At 36.2% G+C, this 18,795-nt stretch overlaps 2 protein-coding genes across 5 annotated transcripts in view; one reads left to right on the forward strand and one right to left on the reverse strand.

Moving 5' to 3' along the window:
- The first annotated feature begins 289 nt into the window (after positions 1–289).
- LOC136821420 (uncharacterized) lies at positions 290–4,872 on the forward strand. The gene is made up of 6 exons (XM_067077656.1): positions 290–412; positions 670–779; positions 1,151–1,266; positions 1,743–1,838; positions 2,613–2,740; positions 4,061–4,872. Exons 1-6 carry the CDS (start codon positions 407–409, stop codon positions 4,313–4,315), a joined length of 711 nt encoding a protein of 236 aa, XP_066933757.1. The 5' UTR covers positions 290–406; the 3' UTR covers positions 4,316–4,872.
- A 65-nt stretch (positions 4,873–4,937) lies between these two features.
- The window catches only part of LOC136821414 (anoctamin-7-like), a 31,446-nt gene continuing 17,588 nt past the window's right edge, over positions 4,938–18,795 (reverse strand). For 2 of the 4 annotated variants that reach the window (XM_067077648.1, XM_067077649.1), the window contains exons 3-9: positions 15,833–16,181; positions 15,107–15,222; positions 13,142–14,539; positions 11,528–11,658; positions 6,593–6,780; positions 5,773–6,002; positions 4,938–5,556 (exon numbers count right to left, since the gene is read on the reverse strand). In XM_067077648.1, coding sequence (XP_066933749.1) covers positions 5,055–5,556; positions 5,773–6,002; positions 6,593–6,780; positions 11,528–11,658; positions 13,142–14,539; positions 15,107–15,222; positions 15,833–16,156 — 2,889 coding nt within the window. In that variant the 5' untranslated portion in view covers positions 16,157–16,181 and the 3' untranslated portion in view covers positions 4,938–5,054. Of the gene's footprint in view, positions 5,557–5,772; positions 6,003–6,592; positions 6,781–11,527; positions 11,659–13,141; positions 14,540–15,106; positions 15,223–15,832; positions 16,188–18,795 lie in introns of all 4 variants that reach the window. The other 2 variants (XM_067077645.1, XM_067077647.1) reach the window with 1 other exon arrangement.

Raw genomic sequence — 18,795 nt, forward strand, 5'->3', positions numbered from 1 at the left:
CGACTTTTCGGTCTCGCGAAAGTTTCTGCCCGCGAGACGGGGGGTTCCATCGGTTCTGTGATACAGGGGTGTACCTCGTGATTACCAAAATGAATAAATATGGTGGACGTGGTTCAGTTAATTATTTCAATCAAGAAAAAACCGTCACGAGAGAAAAAAGCTTCCTCTTTAATGGCGAGCGAAAAATACAAATTCTTCCGCTGTTCATCTGAGATTTGTCATGATTGATGTGGAAACAATGAGGAAAAATGTTCATTTAATTAGCAAATTTACTTTCGGCTTTACTTAAGTTTTAGTTGTAAACAGAATGGTTGGTTTGAAGAGAGTTTGTTTAGGGTTGAATATCACAACTTGAATGAACTTTGAGAAATGAAGAACGCTGAGAGCTCTTTGATTATACACGAAGATGAAGGTACGTTCTAAATTTTGAATGATTTTATAACCATAATTTTACCACCTTTATCATTGATATTATACTAGTTGTTTGACATTTGAAGCTGAAAAGCCTGTGATGTTTTCCCGGAGGTAAAAGTGCTAGAAATTGGTAGATTCTCAAGAAGAGATACACCCCTATTCCTATATGTTATCAAAATATTAATTGCTCTGTATGACAAAAACTGATATTTTCAGATATGTCATTTAAAAAGTTAAACTCTTTTCTTGTTGCAGACACTATCAGTTATCATTTTGTTATCGATCCTCGGAATTAAACAATGTTCATCGATCAAAAAAGAGTTGTTGGATAAGATTGTTGACGATGTTACCGACAAAATACTCAGGTTAAACAAGTCTATTATTGGTTAAAAATGACGGTTGCCAAAAATTTGAGTCAATAGAAAGACCTTTTCATAAATTACGTCATGAGTAACTCTTACCTCGTTTTCAAAATATTGCTATGGTAATTGATTCCCAGAGGAGTTCATGATAAGTGTACTTTACTTGTGAAAGTATAAGGCTTAAGAAACAAGGCAGTTGTTGCACTCAAAATATAATTAATGAAGGGGCCTATTGCAATGTCTTGCGATATTACACCGTAGACCCAGTAGCTGATTCGTTGTAAAGGTTGTAAAATCAATACGTCACTTGCGACCAATCAGTTAGAGAATACCATGAATTTCATATCAACTGATTTTCTCTCTTTATCAATCAGTGATTTGGAAGAATTTAATGGTCTAGACATCGATAATGATGAAAATGAAGAAGATGAAGATGATGACGTCATGATGGAAGTTGAGAATGATGAAAATGAAGATCTAACTCCCAAAAGTAATACTTCTTTCGATTTGTTGATACCCGGAGCACAAAATTTACGCTTAAACAGTCCTTAAAAAAAGGGAACCGATTCTATACAAAACTTACATTTTTTTCAGACTAACAGCTTTAATCCAGATTTTTTAACCTTTTTATGGGGTGGAACACGAAACTTTTATTTTTGCTTGGGTTTCCTTAGGTAATGAAATTACCAAGTCGACATTAAAAATTACAGCTTTTTCTAAATAGGTTCTTGTAAATATTTGAATTGACATAGTACGCATGCACTGTCTTCTGCTTTGGAAATCGGTTTAGGAAGACCAGGTGATAAACCACAAACATCAAAAAGTTTACAGTCTGGATATCCAGGTTCTATCCAGGCTCAATGTTAATTGTGGCGCATCGAGCTTAGCATTAGGTAAAATTAGAGAATATTAGGAGAAAATCAGAATAAGTGTATGAGAGTAATATATCATGTTTCACTATTTTAGGGAGAAAAGCGGACCCATGGTTGAGAGTGCCACCGATTAGAATTAGAATTCCAGTTAATCATCCTCGACCTCATAATTGTCAAATCCATCGTGATCGTAAGTGATATTCTTTTTCCACGTCTCTGATTTCTAAACCTTAGAAGGATCTTAAACCAGCAAGGTGATTCAAGCAAATCTGTTTCTAATCACATTAATTAAGTTCAAACACATTCAATAAACTTTACTGTATAAATATTTCTGGCAAAATGTATGTATTAAAGGCTTGGTGACATCTGCGCTGGTGCAATGCAACATGTTCCATCCCACCAACACAAGAAAAAAAGTGCGTGTGTCATGGTTTCTTTTTTTGTTACATGAGACAAAAAGTGAGGGAAATACCCAAAAGACACGCTGATTTTGTCCCAGGGACAAAAGAGAGATTTAATTTTTATTGGTAGAAAGAAAAATGGGATGGAGACAAAGCGTTTCAGGTTGGTAGGATGGAGCATGTTGCATAGCACCAACGCGAAAAAAACTTTTCGTGTCCTTAAGCCTTAAGAAAGGGTGATTAGAAAGACTTTTAAGTCCAGACTAAATACAGCGCGGTTTTGCAGTCGGATGAAAAATACACTAGGAGTTGATAATATAAAATATTAAGACTTCAGACTTCAAAAGTGACTCACAGAGTGACTCACAAAACCGCTATCTATTTCAAATTCTGTCAAAAGATGCAACCTATTTTGTCTCCGCTGCAAATTAAAATGAGACAGTCTTTATGATTCGCTAACTGAATGAGCCAGTTCGAGAGATTAGAATAAAAGTTGGCGCTTCTTTTACTCCAATGAGTTATGCCCCATATGCTGTTATAAAAATAACCTTTTTTAAATTTAGAATGTGGAAGATTCAAGAACGGCTGTGGACCACAGTTCTACACAAAATATCTTGGTGGAAAAAATTTCTTGCCCCATGAGAGTACTTTCACTCAAGCATGTAACAAACATGACTCGTGTTTTGATTGCGTAAGTATGAGCTCGGACCCAGCCTCTTACAGTAGTTCGCTACTTTTTGATTCTTTAACAATCTCGAAGGATTTTACCAGCGTCCATCAGTGAAATAAGCTTCAAGAGGCTCTGGGTACGAATTCGGGTGACCAATCATCGAGTTGAAGCCACGAGGGAGCTAGAGATGAATCTCCAAAACCTTTCTATAGCAAGAAAAGTTTGCCTTTAAGTTTGCCCCGCATTCACGGCGATCTTTAATCGGATTCAGAAATGTTCAATTTTGGTCATAAATAAAAATCGATGATGTCTAAAGACATGATTTTTCCTTTATCTGATGATGAACTAAAAAGCGAATATACAGTGAAAATTTCAAAGTTCTACTCCTTTCCAATCCGGAATAATTCCAATTCCGATTTTGAGGGAGCTCACGCGGGATGTGGTGGGATATTGAGGGAGCTGAAAGTAAACATTTCCAAAATTATCCGATTTTGAACAACTGTCTTAAAAAAAAGGTTTTGTGTTAAAATTGTACATACTAGGGCTTTTTTCACCCAAAGAATGGGGTTATTTTAAGAACTTTTACAGCACTTTTTACAAAAATAGACTTTCGATTTCCCCGATTTTTAAACATTACTCTAAAGATCGCAGTGATTTAGAAATAGAAAAGGGTAACGTGTTCTGGATGGGAAATAAGTGGTATCATTTCACTTCATTTCCCATCCTGGAGTTTCGGATTTATTTAAATCAATACGACCAATAGTATTTCTTGCTTTTTCAAATCTTTCAGTAACCTAATTCACAGATTTTCTAAGATGCATTGCTCTTTCCGGCGCTTTTAAATGCGATCGATGTGAGCCTCGATTTGAAATTTGATTATCACTCAAACAAAATTTGTGAATTGATTTCATGGACTTCGTTCGGAACAAGTGAATTGCACAAACTCGAACCCAGTCATGGTTTCAGCCCACTTTTCAGGTGCCCCCATTGAAGCATGGTGCACCCAACGAGTTAGGTCCCCTTGAGAAATTGCTTTGAGGTAGGTACCCCAATCAAGCCGATAATTGAAATATTTTGAAGTATTCAATTTGAAAAATATACACAGCCCCCAGAGCCTCCATCAAAAGTACCCCAAAGAATTGCAAAATATTAGCCCCCAACCCCTAACCTGTCCTAGGTGCCCTACAGATTACACTAAGCACTCCCTTATTTCGCTTTTATTGATTCTGATATGAAAGCGCTCACGATTGTATCTATCAGCATAAAATTACAAATCCATGTAACTCGCTCGGGGTATGAGATTATGAATTGCATTAATTCGTTCTAATTTTTTCCTTTCAGTCGAACGAACATGGTTGGACTCAGAAGCAATGCGATGACCGGTTCCTACAAGATATGATCAAAAAATGTAAATGCAATTACTACAAATGGTATCATACAATTAAAAGAGGAGATTGCATTGCCTGGGCGCATGTCTTCTATGGGGCGGTACGAGCGGGCGGTCACCAGTTCATAGAACCACATAATATCAATCAGAATTGCTATCGACAATGTATGATACCTCTTGCAAGTCCACATGTTGAAGTTACGGAGTAATTGAATGTGGAATGATTTCATGCAAATTGTTTTTGATATTGCATCCTTAAATGTATGTTATAATTTTGAACTTGAAAGTTAAAAGTATATCCTCATTCTAAAACATAATGACTTCATTGGTCTATTCAATTTATATCCATACAGGGGGGTGAAGGAGCTTTTCCAGAGGCTAATCTGAAGAAAAATGTCCTTGAGGACTAAGGAAATAAAGTTTGTTTATTTTTCCATGGGTGAAAGACTGGTTTGGAATCTGAATGTTTTCATGTACGTTGTTTTAGAACATTTCCTTTTGAACAATTATGTTATAATCTCGAACTTAAACATTTAAAATACACCCTATACCTGCCTATACACGTTTTTAAAAATGGCTTTCATTTTACAGTATTTAACCTTAAGATACCGTTGGTACTTTTCATAAGTTGGTGAGTGTTTACAAGTTTTGAACATATTTATATTATTGTAAATCTTTCTATTTAACAGAGTTAGGAATAATTCCAACCTCGTTCCCTGTGTGTTATCAGCTTTTGTTATGCTTGATAGCGCTAGACTGGCGTCGATCAGTAACGTAAATAAAGCCTGGAATACACGGGGACGAGGTTGGAATAATATTTGAAAGATAATCTTTATAATTGATCATTGATCTTTGAATAAATTTACATTATTTTAGAAAATCTAACGAAATAAAAAAATTGAAATAAAATTTTATAAAAAAAATCGTCCGTTCTTTTCACCTCTCATGTCAAAGCATTTGTGTCAAATATTCGAAAGAGTAATTCGGAGAAGTTGGTTTCTTCTCTGGATCAATTAAAAAAGTCGTTTCCATTGTAGAAGCGCTTCGATCTGGAATTTTAATCCGGATATCTTGATCAACGGCGTTGTCCGTATTGTCTCTATTAGAAGGATTTCCAGTTTCCGGGGTTGTTCCGTTTGCTTGGTCCGAGTTCCGTTTACTTTCCGATGTATCACTTTCCTCTTCCTCCTCTGAGACATTTTCGGCTTCCGGCATTCTTTTACCCGTCTTAATTTTATAATTACGTAATGCTTCTTTAGCCAGAAATTCTTGACGTTTAATTTTTAAGTCTAGTGAGCGTGGACGGTCAGGGATGATCCAGGCTAAAATACGACCAGCGGCTGATACAATCCATTGGAAGAGGAAGGCAAACATTAGCCTGATTGTCATTAAATACCAATGAACCATGCTAAACTCGTGCGATTCGTTGTTCACGTGGAAACCAGGATATCTGATATTGAAAATATGAAAATCTTTAAAACTGAAAAATTTAGATCATTGTACATTTGTGAAAATAAAAAATCTCTACAATCAATCAATCAATCAATCAATCAATCAATCAATCAATCAATCAATCAATCAATCAATCAATCAATCAATCAATCAATCAATCAATCAATCAATCAATCAATCAATCAATCAATCAATCAATCAATCAAATAGTTACCTGCACACTGTCTTGTTCACCCTCTTAAAAACATGCGTCTGCAGAATTTCAATTTCCGGCATATTCAACGGACTCTCATCTGGCGAAAAATCGGAAATATTGAATTTAGATAAACTCCATTCCACATATCCGGTTAACGTCATATCCGGACTATACCGGTACTTGTAAACCAAACGTGGAATGAACTCGGATGTTAACGAAAGGACGAAACCATTTACCAAAACGGCAATCTAAAACGAATGTGAAATTACGTTACGTGGTGTTCTAAATTTACATCTCAAGCAAAAGCGTGCAGAGACATAAAAATACTCTACTAATTTTGTACTAGCGTCATATTGAAGAGAAAAATTGAACCCAAACAAAATTGAAGTCGCTGCCTTTTTTGACATTTCTTTAAAATTGATGTTTTAGTTTTTTTGGACATAACTTTTGAATCAATGAATTAAAATCAAAAAGTAAAACACCAAAATTGGGCTTTCCGAAACAATTTTTGAGAACTCTCTTTTCTACTGACTACAATATCAAATCAAAAAGGGTAATTTTTTTTTGGCACACCCGGTACAGTACGTCTCATATACACGTCTTTTTTATAAGAACATCCAAAATTCTTGAAGCCTTCGGATGTTCTTTACTTTTTCAGATTTAAGCCTAAAAATGTTCTTAACATGTTCTTACTTTCGCCATTTTGTGGGTATTTCTAAGAAATCAGGTGTTTAGAGTCCTCAAAGCCTTAAAATGTTCTTAACTTGTTCTTAAAATTTTGGCCATCAAAGCCTTATGTTCTTATATAGTTTGTTCTTATAAAAAAACGTGTACTTACCGTCGTTAAAGTGACCAGTATATCATACCACACACCGATCCCTTCCGATTTGTATGCGATCGGCCGTCGGTATGCTTTGATCATATTGGTTGCATCGATGCGGATTTCGATCAAGTTTGTGATGAGAGCAATGAGTGGCGCCAATGGGAATGCAGCCACGAACATCGTCACAAATCCGTACTGTAAAACTGACGAATGGAAAGTCCCGTTAGAAAAAGAAGAAAGTATACTTAACAGACGATTGAATACAGTAATTCATAAGTAGTCTCTCTATTGTTTTATCGTCATCAAAAAGACTTTTCCGGAGTTATTTTGATCTGATTACTCATTTTGAAATGTCAGTTTGTCTTTTTCTTATCCCTGGAGAGTTAAATGAATCTAAGGAAATTCCCTTTTCTGGGAAATTCCCTTTTTATACCACAAATAGTTATTAAGCGCTCTTCATAGGTTAAAAATATTACTCTACTCAAAGTATTCGAACAGTTATGTTGCTAAACGTGTACATTAGTAAAATAACATATGAAGAGCAGTATCTTCAGATATATACGCTTTTTATAGGAAAAACCAGTAAGTCATCATCATCATCCTTCGACCTAGGTCCGAATGGACCTAGGTCGGAAACAAACAATAACCCTCCCTCCACAGCTCTCGATCAGCCATTGCAGTGCCCAGTTCCTCAATCTCTAGCCCTGTTTCTCGTTTCAAAGTATCAAGAAAAGTGCGCTTTCTCGAGCGCCTAGTGCCCGCAGGACACCAAAGTAAGATCTCAGATACCATTTCGTTTTTCGCACGGAAACAGTGACCTGAGAAAGAGAGCATCCTGCTAGTCAGGACAGAGGAAATTCTTGGGAGTCCATGATATATCCCTTGAAGGGTTGGGTGGTTGCGCCAATCAAGATTCTGGACTCTTTTCAAAAGATTTGTATAGCAGCCATCAAGGCTCTTCAGCATGGTTTTTGTCATGGTCCAAGTCTCCGAGCCATATAGAAGAATGGGCTCGACAAGACTTCTAAAAGTTTGAAGTTTAAGAGCGTTAGACAAATTAGAGTGCCATATCTTGTTTAACTTATTACAAGCTTTCCAAGCTAGACCTTTCCTAATTTTAAAATCGTTTTCAGAGCTGTTAATATGAGAGCCAAGATATTTAAAATCCTTCACAAGTTTGATATTGACACCATTCTTGGAAGTTAAAGGGAGAACAATCCCAGAGGAGCTGATAAATTCAGTTTTTCCAGCATTGCAATAAAGACCGACTTGACTGGCCGAAGTTTCAAGTGAGTGAAGAAGACTTTCAAGATTTTGAATACTCTCAGAAACTAAGGCTAGATCGTCAGCAAAGTCAAGATCGGTCAGAAAAAGGCCGCGGTTACGCTTGCGCAGGGGAACCTTAATTTTGATTCCCTTGTCATTAGATAAGTCAACAGAAATTCTTAAAACATAATCTAAAACAATGATAAAAAGAAAGGGAGCTAAGGTGTCACCTTGTAGAACTCCAGCATGAATGTCAAAAATATCAGTGTCTCCGTCAGCTGTAATGACCTTTGCTTTGGTGGACACGTAGAGTGCCCTGATGACTGAAATGAGTTTCTCTGGAATGCCGTACAATTTAAGAATTTCAAACATTTTTACACGAGATATGGAATCAAAGGCTTTTTTAAAGTCAACAAAGCAAATAAAAGCATCTTTGTTAAGTTTTCGCATTTCTTCCAAAATACGCCTGATGGCTAAAATCTGTGTAAGAGTACTTCTTCCCTTCCGAAAACCATTTTGGTTTTTTCTTAGAAGAGGATCAAGAACTGGAACGATATGTTGTAAAAGAAGTTTGTTGAAGATTTTGGCGGCGATAGGCATAAGAGTGATGCCTCTGTAGTTGGATGCTAAGGTCAAATCACCCTTTTTTGGAACAGGAATGATACCGCCAGTTAACCAAGCAGAAGGGGGAGTTAGAAAACTCAAATGTGTGATTACAAAAATCGAGAAGCATTTCCATAAAGACGGGATCTTTCCAAAGCAGAGTTGGAATATCATCAAGGCCTGAAGATTTATTATTTGAAAAAAGTTTAACGCAATTTGAAAGTTCATCAATTGTAAACGGAGAAGTTGATATGTCAAGCTCATCAAAAATTTGAGTTAAAGGGAGAGCATTAATATTTAAAATAGGTTGGTTTCCAAGTAAAGTTTTAAAGTGGTTGAGCCAGTTTTCTCTTCTTTTATCTGGTGAGCCACCTTTGAGCTGAATAGAAGGGTGGTCTTTTCGACCTGTTAGATCATTGATCGTTTTCCAAGCGGCCGAGTGCTGATGGCTAACATGAAGATTGGAAATTGAGTTTATCTTACCCTGAATAAACATCGATTCGGCGTTAAGGTAGGCATCATCCAGATCTTTTTGAGCATCAGAGAGGATTTTTGATGTTCTTCTTGTAGGGCGTCGCTGATGTTTTAGTTTGGCCTCTACAAGTGCATTCCGTGCATCAGAAACAAGGTTGTTTTCAAAGAGATATTTCTTTTTGACTTTTTGTTTCTTTGGTAGAAGAGCAAGACTAACTTCTTTATTAGCTTTAATCAGATTTTGGTAACTTTTCTCAATGTCGTCGTCTGCTTGAGCCAATGTATCAAATTTATTTTTCACTTCAATAGTGTAAGTAGTTCGGAGGTCGTGGTTACAATAAACCTGTTGCCAATCGATGGATTTCATTGGGTCAGGTTTAGACTTTTTAGATGATCTAAGGCTAAGAGAAATGCGACAGGAAACAATTCTGTGGTCAGAACCAACAGAAGAAAAAGAAGAATAGGACTGAGCATTGCGAACACTGTTCCTCCATTTGTTTCTTACAATCACATAATCTAACTGAGAGAGGCTTCCTGAAGGGTGTTGGAATGACCAGAGTTTGGAAGCCTTTTTCATAAACATTGTATTTGTTGCTAGTAATTGAAACTGTTGCATGAAGTCAAAGAGTTTGTTACCGTTCCGATTAGTTAATGGGTGGAAAGAGAACTTAACGTTGTCTAGGCCAAGCTGAGCATTAAAATCACCAGATATCACCAAGAAGTTGTGGGCAGGGGTGTTAAGGACAGCCCTAGAAAGAGAAGAGTAGAATTCATCAACTTCAGATTCATCAGAAACGTTGGTGGGGCTATAGCAAGAAATGAATGTTGTTTTCGGATTGCTATTAAATTCGGCGACAATAATACGGCTTGATACTTTTGAAAGTGAAATTAGGTTGTTCGCTGCCTTAGGAGAGAGTAGTAAACCTATGCCCCCTATGGTCGAACCCTGAGAGTTTTTCCAAGCAGAGGATGTTATAAGTTTATTTTTACCAATATTAGTATGTTGAAAGTTAACCTCAGGATGTAATGTTCTATGTTCTTGGAGACTAAGTATATCAATATTGCATTTGGAAAAACAGGAGAGTAGTTCCTGTTTGCGACTAGTTAAAGTAAGAGTACGCGCGTTAAAAGTGCTAAAAATCGTAGAGTGTTTACATCTAAGAAGTTTGCGGTTATTATTTTTGGTTCCAGACTCTATCCTATCACCGCCTTCTCGCTCAGATGAGTTTGGAGAAGGAGGTTCATCAGTTTCTGAAGAAACAAGGTTAGGTTGTAGAACCGGAAAAGCAGGGGCTTGAACCCTGGTGCTGTTTAGAGAAGTCATGATTATTTCTTTCGATAGCTTTTTGTTTCGAATGCTCCACGCCACTGGATACACCCTAGAGAGAATGACAGTAACAAGTGTCTAAAGAGGTCAATCACCCCATGAGGCATAAGAGAACCCTGCAAGACGCCAACCTGTACAGGGGTGGTTTTATATCAGAATTTTCCTTTTCCTATTTGGATTGCCGTAACCGGGCTATAAGATGCTCCAACTACACCTAGTTCTCCGAAGAGATGGAATGAAAAGTAAAAATAAAATTCTTAAAATATGATACAGGTTATATATACTAAAATTCGCGGTTTATATACAGTTAAAATTCGGTTGTATGCAAGTTTTAGAGAGAAAAACATATTCAAGTAGCTTTTTGCATTTGACAATTTTCAACACTGAAGTGATTAAAGTCGTCTCTAGAAAATTTTCAATTCAAAATAAGTTTCCTAAATAATCCAGTAAAACTACAATGAAGTAAAAAAAGAAAAAGAGACTCTCACAACAGAAGTGGAAATGATGGAACTGTCTGTCTAGCAAAACTTTTAAACGATCGATAGATCTATAATGGCTTTGCAGGGCAAGGGCGCCAGGCTTCCCAGAGGAAGCCATCCTTGAGGATGGCTAACTGACATCCCGCATACCCTAAGAGTAAGTCATATGATTCTGGCTGGGCTGTTCTTAAATTTATATGAGTTTTTCAGCCTTAAATGTCAATATTGATTAAAATGGAAACATGTACTTTTCAGTAATTTCTGAAATCTGAGGTTCAGATTCTTCTTAATTTGTTCTTAGGTTTTGGCCAAATTTCAGCCTCGTTTTCTTATGAAATTTTTCTTTTAAAAAACGTGTAAGACAAGGCACGGATATCACTCTAAGTAGACTATAAATCACTCCCTTGACACATTTGTTAGCATTTGAAAGAATTTTGTCTCAGATGAGAGGTCTCTCTTAACAAAAATTATTGTAGGGCAAAATGCAACTTAAAAGAGTTTTTAAAATAAATTTAGACTGTTTTATCTGAAAAATCATGCAATAAGATAACGAAAATGGTGTCGTTTTTAGATTGCATCACAATTAATTTCTACTGGTAACATAGGATACAAAGATAGATGGACAGGGTCCACGCCATGAAATTGAGTGGGTGGAGGGGTGGGCAATGAATAGTCTAAGGAGGCGCAACCAAAAAAATTAATACTTCGCAAAAAAGTGGAGGACATGGCCCCCGCCGGTGGCGTGAGCCCTGATGGATTTTGGGTAAATTAAGTGAAAATAAGTTGACTGTCTGAACTTACCGACTTCCTGATATTCCCAGAACAATTGTAATTCTTCTTGTTCAGCTAGTTGGTAATCCGCTTCCCATACGGTCATGTTTTCATCAGATTTGATGTTGTTTCTCCATCGGTTGTACTTCTTTTGTAAATATCTGAAAGTAACGGATGGAAATATTTCACCTTTTTTACCCTGACCTTTTTTTATAAACAACCAGTTTGCTAAGTCTCGATTCCCCGAAATTAGCCATTTTTTTCACTTTCTCGTAAAGTAAAAGCTTTTCAGATAACATAAGTAAGGCAAACGCCCTTGACACAAGAAGCATAACATCAGGGATTGTCAAAGCAAATTTTCCAGAAAAACCATGAGCTAGAGGGCTAAGCAACCCCTAGACTAGAGTCTACTTCTGGCTGAACTTTGCTTTTTGATGATTTTTGATGACGCTGAGTCCAGTGAAGTAGACTAGGAGCATTTGGCAAGGTCGCCATTTTGAAAATGAAATGTTTAAAATCCAAATAACAATAAAACTACTTGGAGTTGAAAGATGTAACCAAAAAAGAGAAACAAACATCAATAACAGATTTGCAATCCCTTATTCTCAAATAAAAACATTGCTTCGTACTGTTCTTTACCTTCCAAAAACAACTAAAATCTGGCGGACTGTTTTACAGTCCGCCTAAGCAAAAGCATTTTACCATATACTACCGGGCCACTTATTAGCGCAAAAAAGTCCATAAAGAAGCTCTAAGTGGATCCCGGGCTAAGCAACCCCAAGCTCAGACTCGGAAATTGGAGTTGCTTCTATGTATTGGGTAACAAGGCAGACTCCATGCTTATCGTTCAGTAGCACAAATTTTCACCAAAAATTTAACATAAATAGCCGGAAAATAGTTTTATCGGTGTATGCACTTTTTTAAAACTCAAAATGTTTTAGAACATCAAAAAAAAATTAACAACATCCAAAGTTTTTTAAACCCGCAGATATTTTAACCTTTTTGAGTTTAAAGCCTACTAAAAATCTTTGAATATTTTTTGTGCGGTTTCTCAAGAAACTGGTGTTGTTTTAGAGTCCGCAAAGCCTCAAATTGTTCTTAATGTTCTGTCCCTCAAAGTCTTTTTATATACTTTCTTCTTATAATAAAGATGCATTTTTTTCCTCAATATTTTCAAATTCAGAACAGAAAATAGGATACTGTATGTAAACTTTTAAGTATTTCCAATCAAACATCAGTTTGGATTTATGAAATGAGAGGGGATTCTATTATTAAGTGCGTATAGAAAAACCAGTCGTAACAATGGACCATTCCATTTTATATCCATACAGGGGGTGGACGAACATTTCCAGAGGGTATTCCGAGAAAAATTTCCAGGGGGGTGTTTTTCATTTTTCTAGGGAGTAAAAAGTTATTCTAAAATTTCCAGGGTGTAAAAGCCTGATTTTAGTTCGTCCACCCTCACTTTAAGGTATGAAAAGAATCTTTCCAAGGGTATTTTTTGCTAATATTGACATTTTCCAGGCCGTATCCACGCATTTTCAATAATTTTTTTTTTACTTGAATAGGTTCGTCCACCCCCTGTATGGTTTTTTAATGAAACAGCGCAATCAATGTGTCATGGAACAAATAAACAATACTTACGGCCAAAATATTTCGACGAAATTTCCCAACAACTGTTGTCCACCCATCAAAATGACCAATTGTATACAAAGTTCAAGAAAGCAACCTTGCTCTGAACATCCTTCAAGGCGACTTCTCTTGGTCCCAAACCTCCTATAATTACCAGGGTATCCAACGAAAAATTCACTTTTGAAGAAAGCAACATAAAAAACGGACGAGAACATATTACAGAATTGGAACCAGAACATCTTCAAAGTGAAGGACTTCTCATAAGAAGTTCGTGTTCTTGGGTTCTCCCATTCTGTCATAATCAAAGCTAATTTGCGATAAACCAACTTTAACACGTTAATGACGATTAAATTAATCGTAGCTGCTGTGCCGGTCACAAACAGTTTTGAATTTTTTCTTAAACGACCATCAGCTGCGATAAGGATCCCGAAAATGACGGCACGATACACGATAACGCCGATTAAAGCTGCGATTACGAGTGCGATGAAGAATAATACGACTGAAGCTTCACCGGCGATTTTAAGCATTTGTTCTTTCTTGGATGCGATCGGTTCCATTTTTCGGGTAATCGGGTTCTGTTTAAATTTCTTGGCCGATGCTGTGTATTGAGGTCTCACGACTTCTTCTTCACAAAAATCCATCGTGTGCCATTCATAAGAAAGACTCCACTGTTGTCTTTTCCAATATTCCAGATAAAATACAGACCAGATTGAAATGAATACAGCGAAAATGGGAGTACCGTCGTTATCGAAACAGTGAGTCATTTTGGAGTAAGTGCATGAAGTGTTGTGTAAGAAATAGTACGAACAAACTTTATCGCATAATGGACACATGAAAAATGGCTTTTCGGCGTTACATATTTCTTGGACCGGTATAAACCATAAGTTTGACAGACAACCAAAAAAGAAGAAAATTAAACCAATCAGGGATGCTGGAACGAGCCACGTGGTATAGAACCCAATCCACGCAAAATAAAACGCGATTTTAACACCGAAGTATTCTTTAATACCTTCAATGGGTTGGTATTTAAAAGTTTGTCCGAATGACGCCCATTCACGGGATAATTTTTGACGGTTGTTTAATAAAGGTTCGTTTTCGTTGGGTTCGAGCAAGCCGTCATGAATAGGGTAGGCGGCCGTTAGAACGCCTTTTTCTAATAATCCGTCTTTCCCGATTTCATCATCATTATCACCGTACTTCGTGCTTTCCAGGATGTAAGCTACTATCCGGGACCTTTCCGTAGGTGAAAACATTTTTTCTGGGTTATTCCCGTTATGAAATTCTTCGACTCGATCTTTATCGAAGTTGTCGGCAAAATATGATTCGGGTTTGGAGAAATATGAATTGTGAACGAGGAATGGGTTTTTCTTGTTCCACCATTCTAAAATTCGTTTGGTCAACTTCTCATACCTAGGAACAAAAATTGTATGATTATGAGTGAAAATATTTAATAAATTCCACACATTCAGGATTCCATAAAATATTTCCTCGAAAAGAACATCAATATTAAAAGAAGATCCCAATTTATTTAGACAAACAACATCCAAAAACATCGAAGAGCCCCCTCCCTCCAGTGGAATCCAAAAGAAATTCTAATCACGTTATCACGCCAAGAATATCTTCTCATCATTCGCCATCAAACCAAAATAATTCTCTTATCAACCAGACATAACACTTTTTGAACTCGAAGATTACACCATCACGCCATCACGCCATCGAACCGAAATAATTCTCTTAAATAAATCACATATCAACGCTTTTTGAACTCATAGATCAATCCATAAAAAGCCCAATCATGCCACCACGCTGGGGGCCTCGTCGAACGTTCAAAGAGACCGAACAGAAATTATTCCATGACGTCATTTTGCCCCTGTTTTGGCGTACCAGTATTACCGACAACGTCGTATGTTACGCTAGCTGGGTAGTCATTACCTCATCCCTGTTTTATGGAAATTTATTTCAAAAACGGATACATACCAAAGCATGACAACGATGTCGTTTTTGACGGTTGGTAAACGGACATTCAAATCTTCTGCTGTGTCAGCAAGAACGTCGAACGGAGCGTGAACATGCCAAAAATAAGTCTTTTCATCCTGGAAGTGATATAAAAGTTACATGTTTTTTATCTTGATATGTGCAAGCTATAAAAGAAACTTACTTAAGAGAAACACAGTGGTCAAACCCGGCTTTTTTGGGTGCTTCTGTTAGAAAATTTGACGTCGTCTTGACTTACACATACAAAGGATAGACTCTTCTCATTATTTTAAGAAAGAGAGAATCGTTTTGGGTAAGGTTGCACTTCCAGCTTCCAGAGGAAAATCAGCACCTTTGGAACGCTAACCAGTTACCTAAGTCAACATAAGATTTTCCGTACCGCTAGAAAACACCACATTTTACAGTTTAGGGCCGGCTATCCGGAAATAAAACAGCGGAAACATCCTGGGAAGGTTAGTGGAACCTCAGCTTCAATCTAAAAGATTGAGTCTGAAAGGAGATCAAAGGCTCAAGGTAGATAATCAAATGTTTATCAATCGAATAAAAACATACTCTCTAACCGAATTAATCGCTTTAAGAACATTTTAAACGATATTCACGGAAACCTTGAAAATAAGATTTCGATTTCAGTTACCACAATTTACAACATTTCTCGGGTAAGAATTCTGCTCCATATTGATACTTTATAATGAAAACCGCTCTCCTTACCTGCGACATGAAAGGCTTCGAAATCTTGAGTCTTTTCTTTTTCAAATTGTGGAAATATTTCTTGCGCAGGTAATCAAGTTCTCGTTTTTTCTCCGTCAAATCATCATAACGATCGAAATTCTTGGCAGCCAACACAAAATCAATATTTAGTTTCTGTTTCTTGTGCTGGAAATGCTTATTGGATTTCTTCCGATGACGCTTGTGCCCGTCGACCGTAGATTTTCCGTTTGCCGAGTTTGACCGACGCCCGTTTGATTTTCGGCTACTTCCGGTATCCGTGAAATCCGTAAACTCGACCAAATGTTCATTTTCGCTTGCAGACATTGTGATTTATTCAGGATGGTGACAACTTTAACTTTAAGGAAAAGTAAAAAAACATCAGATATCCGATTTAATAAGAAACAAATATTTGCAAACTTTTCAGATATTTACCTCTTCATTGGAAGGGTGATATTCAAATGTTTATAATTTTCTGAAAATGTGAAATGTAACCTCACTAATACTAGCAACTACTGATGAAAAATTGGAGTCAAAATTTCAAGAATTCAGGCACCGTTATCACAAATCTTCGCACTGTAAAATTTTAGAGATAAAGTAAGAAATACTTTTGTTTATGAAAACCAAGATATTATCTTAAATCTTTGTTAGTAAATCAAGAATAAGTTTCAGGTAAAACAATGTTAAGTTAAAACTCGTCCTAAACTTAAACATTTAGATTTTCTTTGAGAGAAACAATTTGTTAAACAAACTTCAGTTCTTCATAAAATTGAGTAAACTTTAATCGCGTTTCAACCGCGTTATAACCAAATTTTTCCAAACATTTCGAAAACAAATATTCTCTACTCTAATAGTTTTGAAACCACGAGTTGAAAAAAACGAAGCAAGAAAAATGAAGAAAAATAAGGGAAGAAATATTTTAAAATGCAAAAACAAAGGATCTAGAGAAAACCAAGAGATCTACCGATTAGTAGGAAATTCACTCACAGAGAGGATAAACTTGTTTGTTATAACGAGATAAGTCATTCGTAAGTCCAAAAAAGTTTTTATTGTAAACAAAGTTGTCTTTGAGAGAATTTATGGATGTTTGACTCAAATTTTTCCTTAGTCTGAAAAAAATTAAAATTATTTTACAAACACTTTAAAAAAAATAAAAATCAGTAAATTTTGAGGCTTCACTGTTCCAATTTTTTAAAACTTTGAGCCTCAAATTGTTCCTTTTCTTATTCCCTGCCCTAAATCAAAAAAACCGTGACCGTGTATACAAGTTGAGTGAGTTTTTTTTTGTTTGTCAATTTTGAAATCCTTAGGTAGTGATCCCTCAGAATTTGAAGAAAATTTAGGCGTCAAAACGTCGCTTGACTGAAGGATGGGTTCATTGGCTCGATAAGGGCCGTGACTTGAAGGAGTTACACAGTTTTTTAGGCTTCTGCTCATCCTCTAGCGAAAAACGTTTCTTATAGTTTGTATATAGGAAGTATATACAAATTTCGCAAGTACTGTTATGTCCCTTTATTACATATATTAATCATTGGGAAAGAAATTAATAAATCAGTTAAGAAAGCTTTTGATAATAGAACAATCGCCAAAGTTGCATTCAAAGCAAAAAAAATTGACATCGTTCTTCAGTGTTAAAGATAAAACCAAAACCGAACACAAACACAATGTAGTGTACCGTGTGAAATGTCCTGATTGTCCAGCTTCCTATATAGGTGAAGCAGAAGAAGAATACAAGAAAGAGTAGATGATCACGGTGGAAGAGATATAAATAGTCTTGTCCTGAAACATTCAAACTCTCGGGGACATACAATAGTTAAAATGAAAGACTTTACCACATTAGGTAATAATTTTATGACAGAGGATCACCTGAATATTAGCGAGGCATTCTTTATCAGAAAACACTAGCCTGGATATCCAGACCGTAAACTATTTCACCGTCTAGTTTTATTTAATAATTTGTCTCTGGTTTACGGTCTGGTCCAAGTAACTCGTCTGCAGGGATATCTGTCCCTGCATATGCGAGTGTCTCTAATTGGTCAGTACGCGCCCAGTCACTGAGCAGAATTTTCGCGGGGTTTTTGATATTTTTCGATGCGCGTGCATAATTTATGGAAAAAGCTGACCTTGCAAAAAAAGATAAACAAATGAAAATGAAAACGCAGGTTCATTTCTAAACAAAATGGCCGCTGGAAAAGAGCCTTTATAAATGTGGCTGATGTTTTGATGTAGCTTCAAGTAGTTTTGAAAGTTTTTTTGAGTTTGTAAAAGAGGTTTTACAGTAAGTTAATTATGTTTGTCTGCCTGGGTTTACAAAGTTTTGATAGTCTGTCAACAAGGGTTCACTCACAGGCAGTATCAAACAAACTGTGCCCAACTTTTTTAGTTGCATCAGACTCTAAAATTTTAGAAACTTTGTATGTTGAGGTAAGAGTGTTTTTTTTTCTGAAATTTTGAGTCTGGATACCCAGGCTAAGAAAACACAAGCCCACGATAAATATTCAAAGATTATCAATAAAATATTTTGTTATTTAATTAGAACCTTAAAGAGGCCCTTACCTAGTCGTCATTTCCCTTAAACACACATTCACTTGAGAGTCATTTTATTGCTAATTTATTTATTTATCAATTGATTTTATAGCAGATTTTATAGCGTATTGTTTTATTTGATCTTACCAATTATCCTCGTTTGTACATTTTTTTAAACAATTTGTTAACACTTTCAGATTAGAAATTTTCATTTTAATGTTTTTAAACTGATGATGGTGGTCGGATGACACCGACACGTCTTAAATAAATTTTTGATTTTATGAAAATAAAATGAAGTCGCTTCTGTGTTTGAAATTGTTATTGAAATCATTCAGGAGGATCAACCAATTTGAACTGGATTAATGTAACTTTTTCATAATTTTTGAATGAAAAGAGATGGTTGCACGTTAATCTTTTCTTTTCAGAAAAATATTGTATTT

Source organism: Clytia hemisphaerica, unplaced genomic scaffold, assembly GCF_902728285.1.
Source record: "Clytia hemisphaerica strain Z4C2 unplaced genomic scaffold, Clytia hemisphaerica genome assembly, whole genome shotgun sequence".
NCBI lineage: Eukaryota > Metazoa > Cnidaria > Hydrozoa > Leptothecata > Clytiidae > Clytia > Clytia hemisphaerica.

Coding starts and splice junctions, on each gene's coding strand:
- LOC136821420 (XM_067077656.1), top strand. Junction 1,839..2,612: donor TTGTCAAATCCATCGTGATC/GTAAGTGATATT, acceptor TTTTAAATTTAG/AATGTGGAAGATTCAAGAAC. Junction 2,741..4,060: donor ATGACTCGTGTTTTGATTGC/GTAAGTATGAGC, acceptor TTTTCCTTTCAG/TCGAACGAACATGGTTGGAC.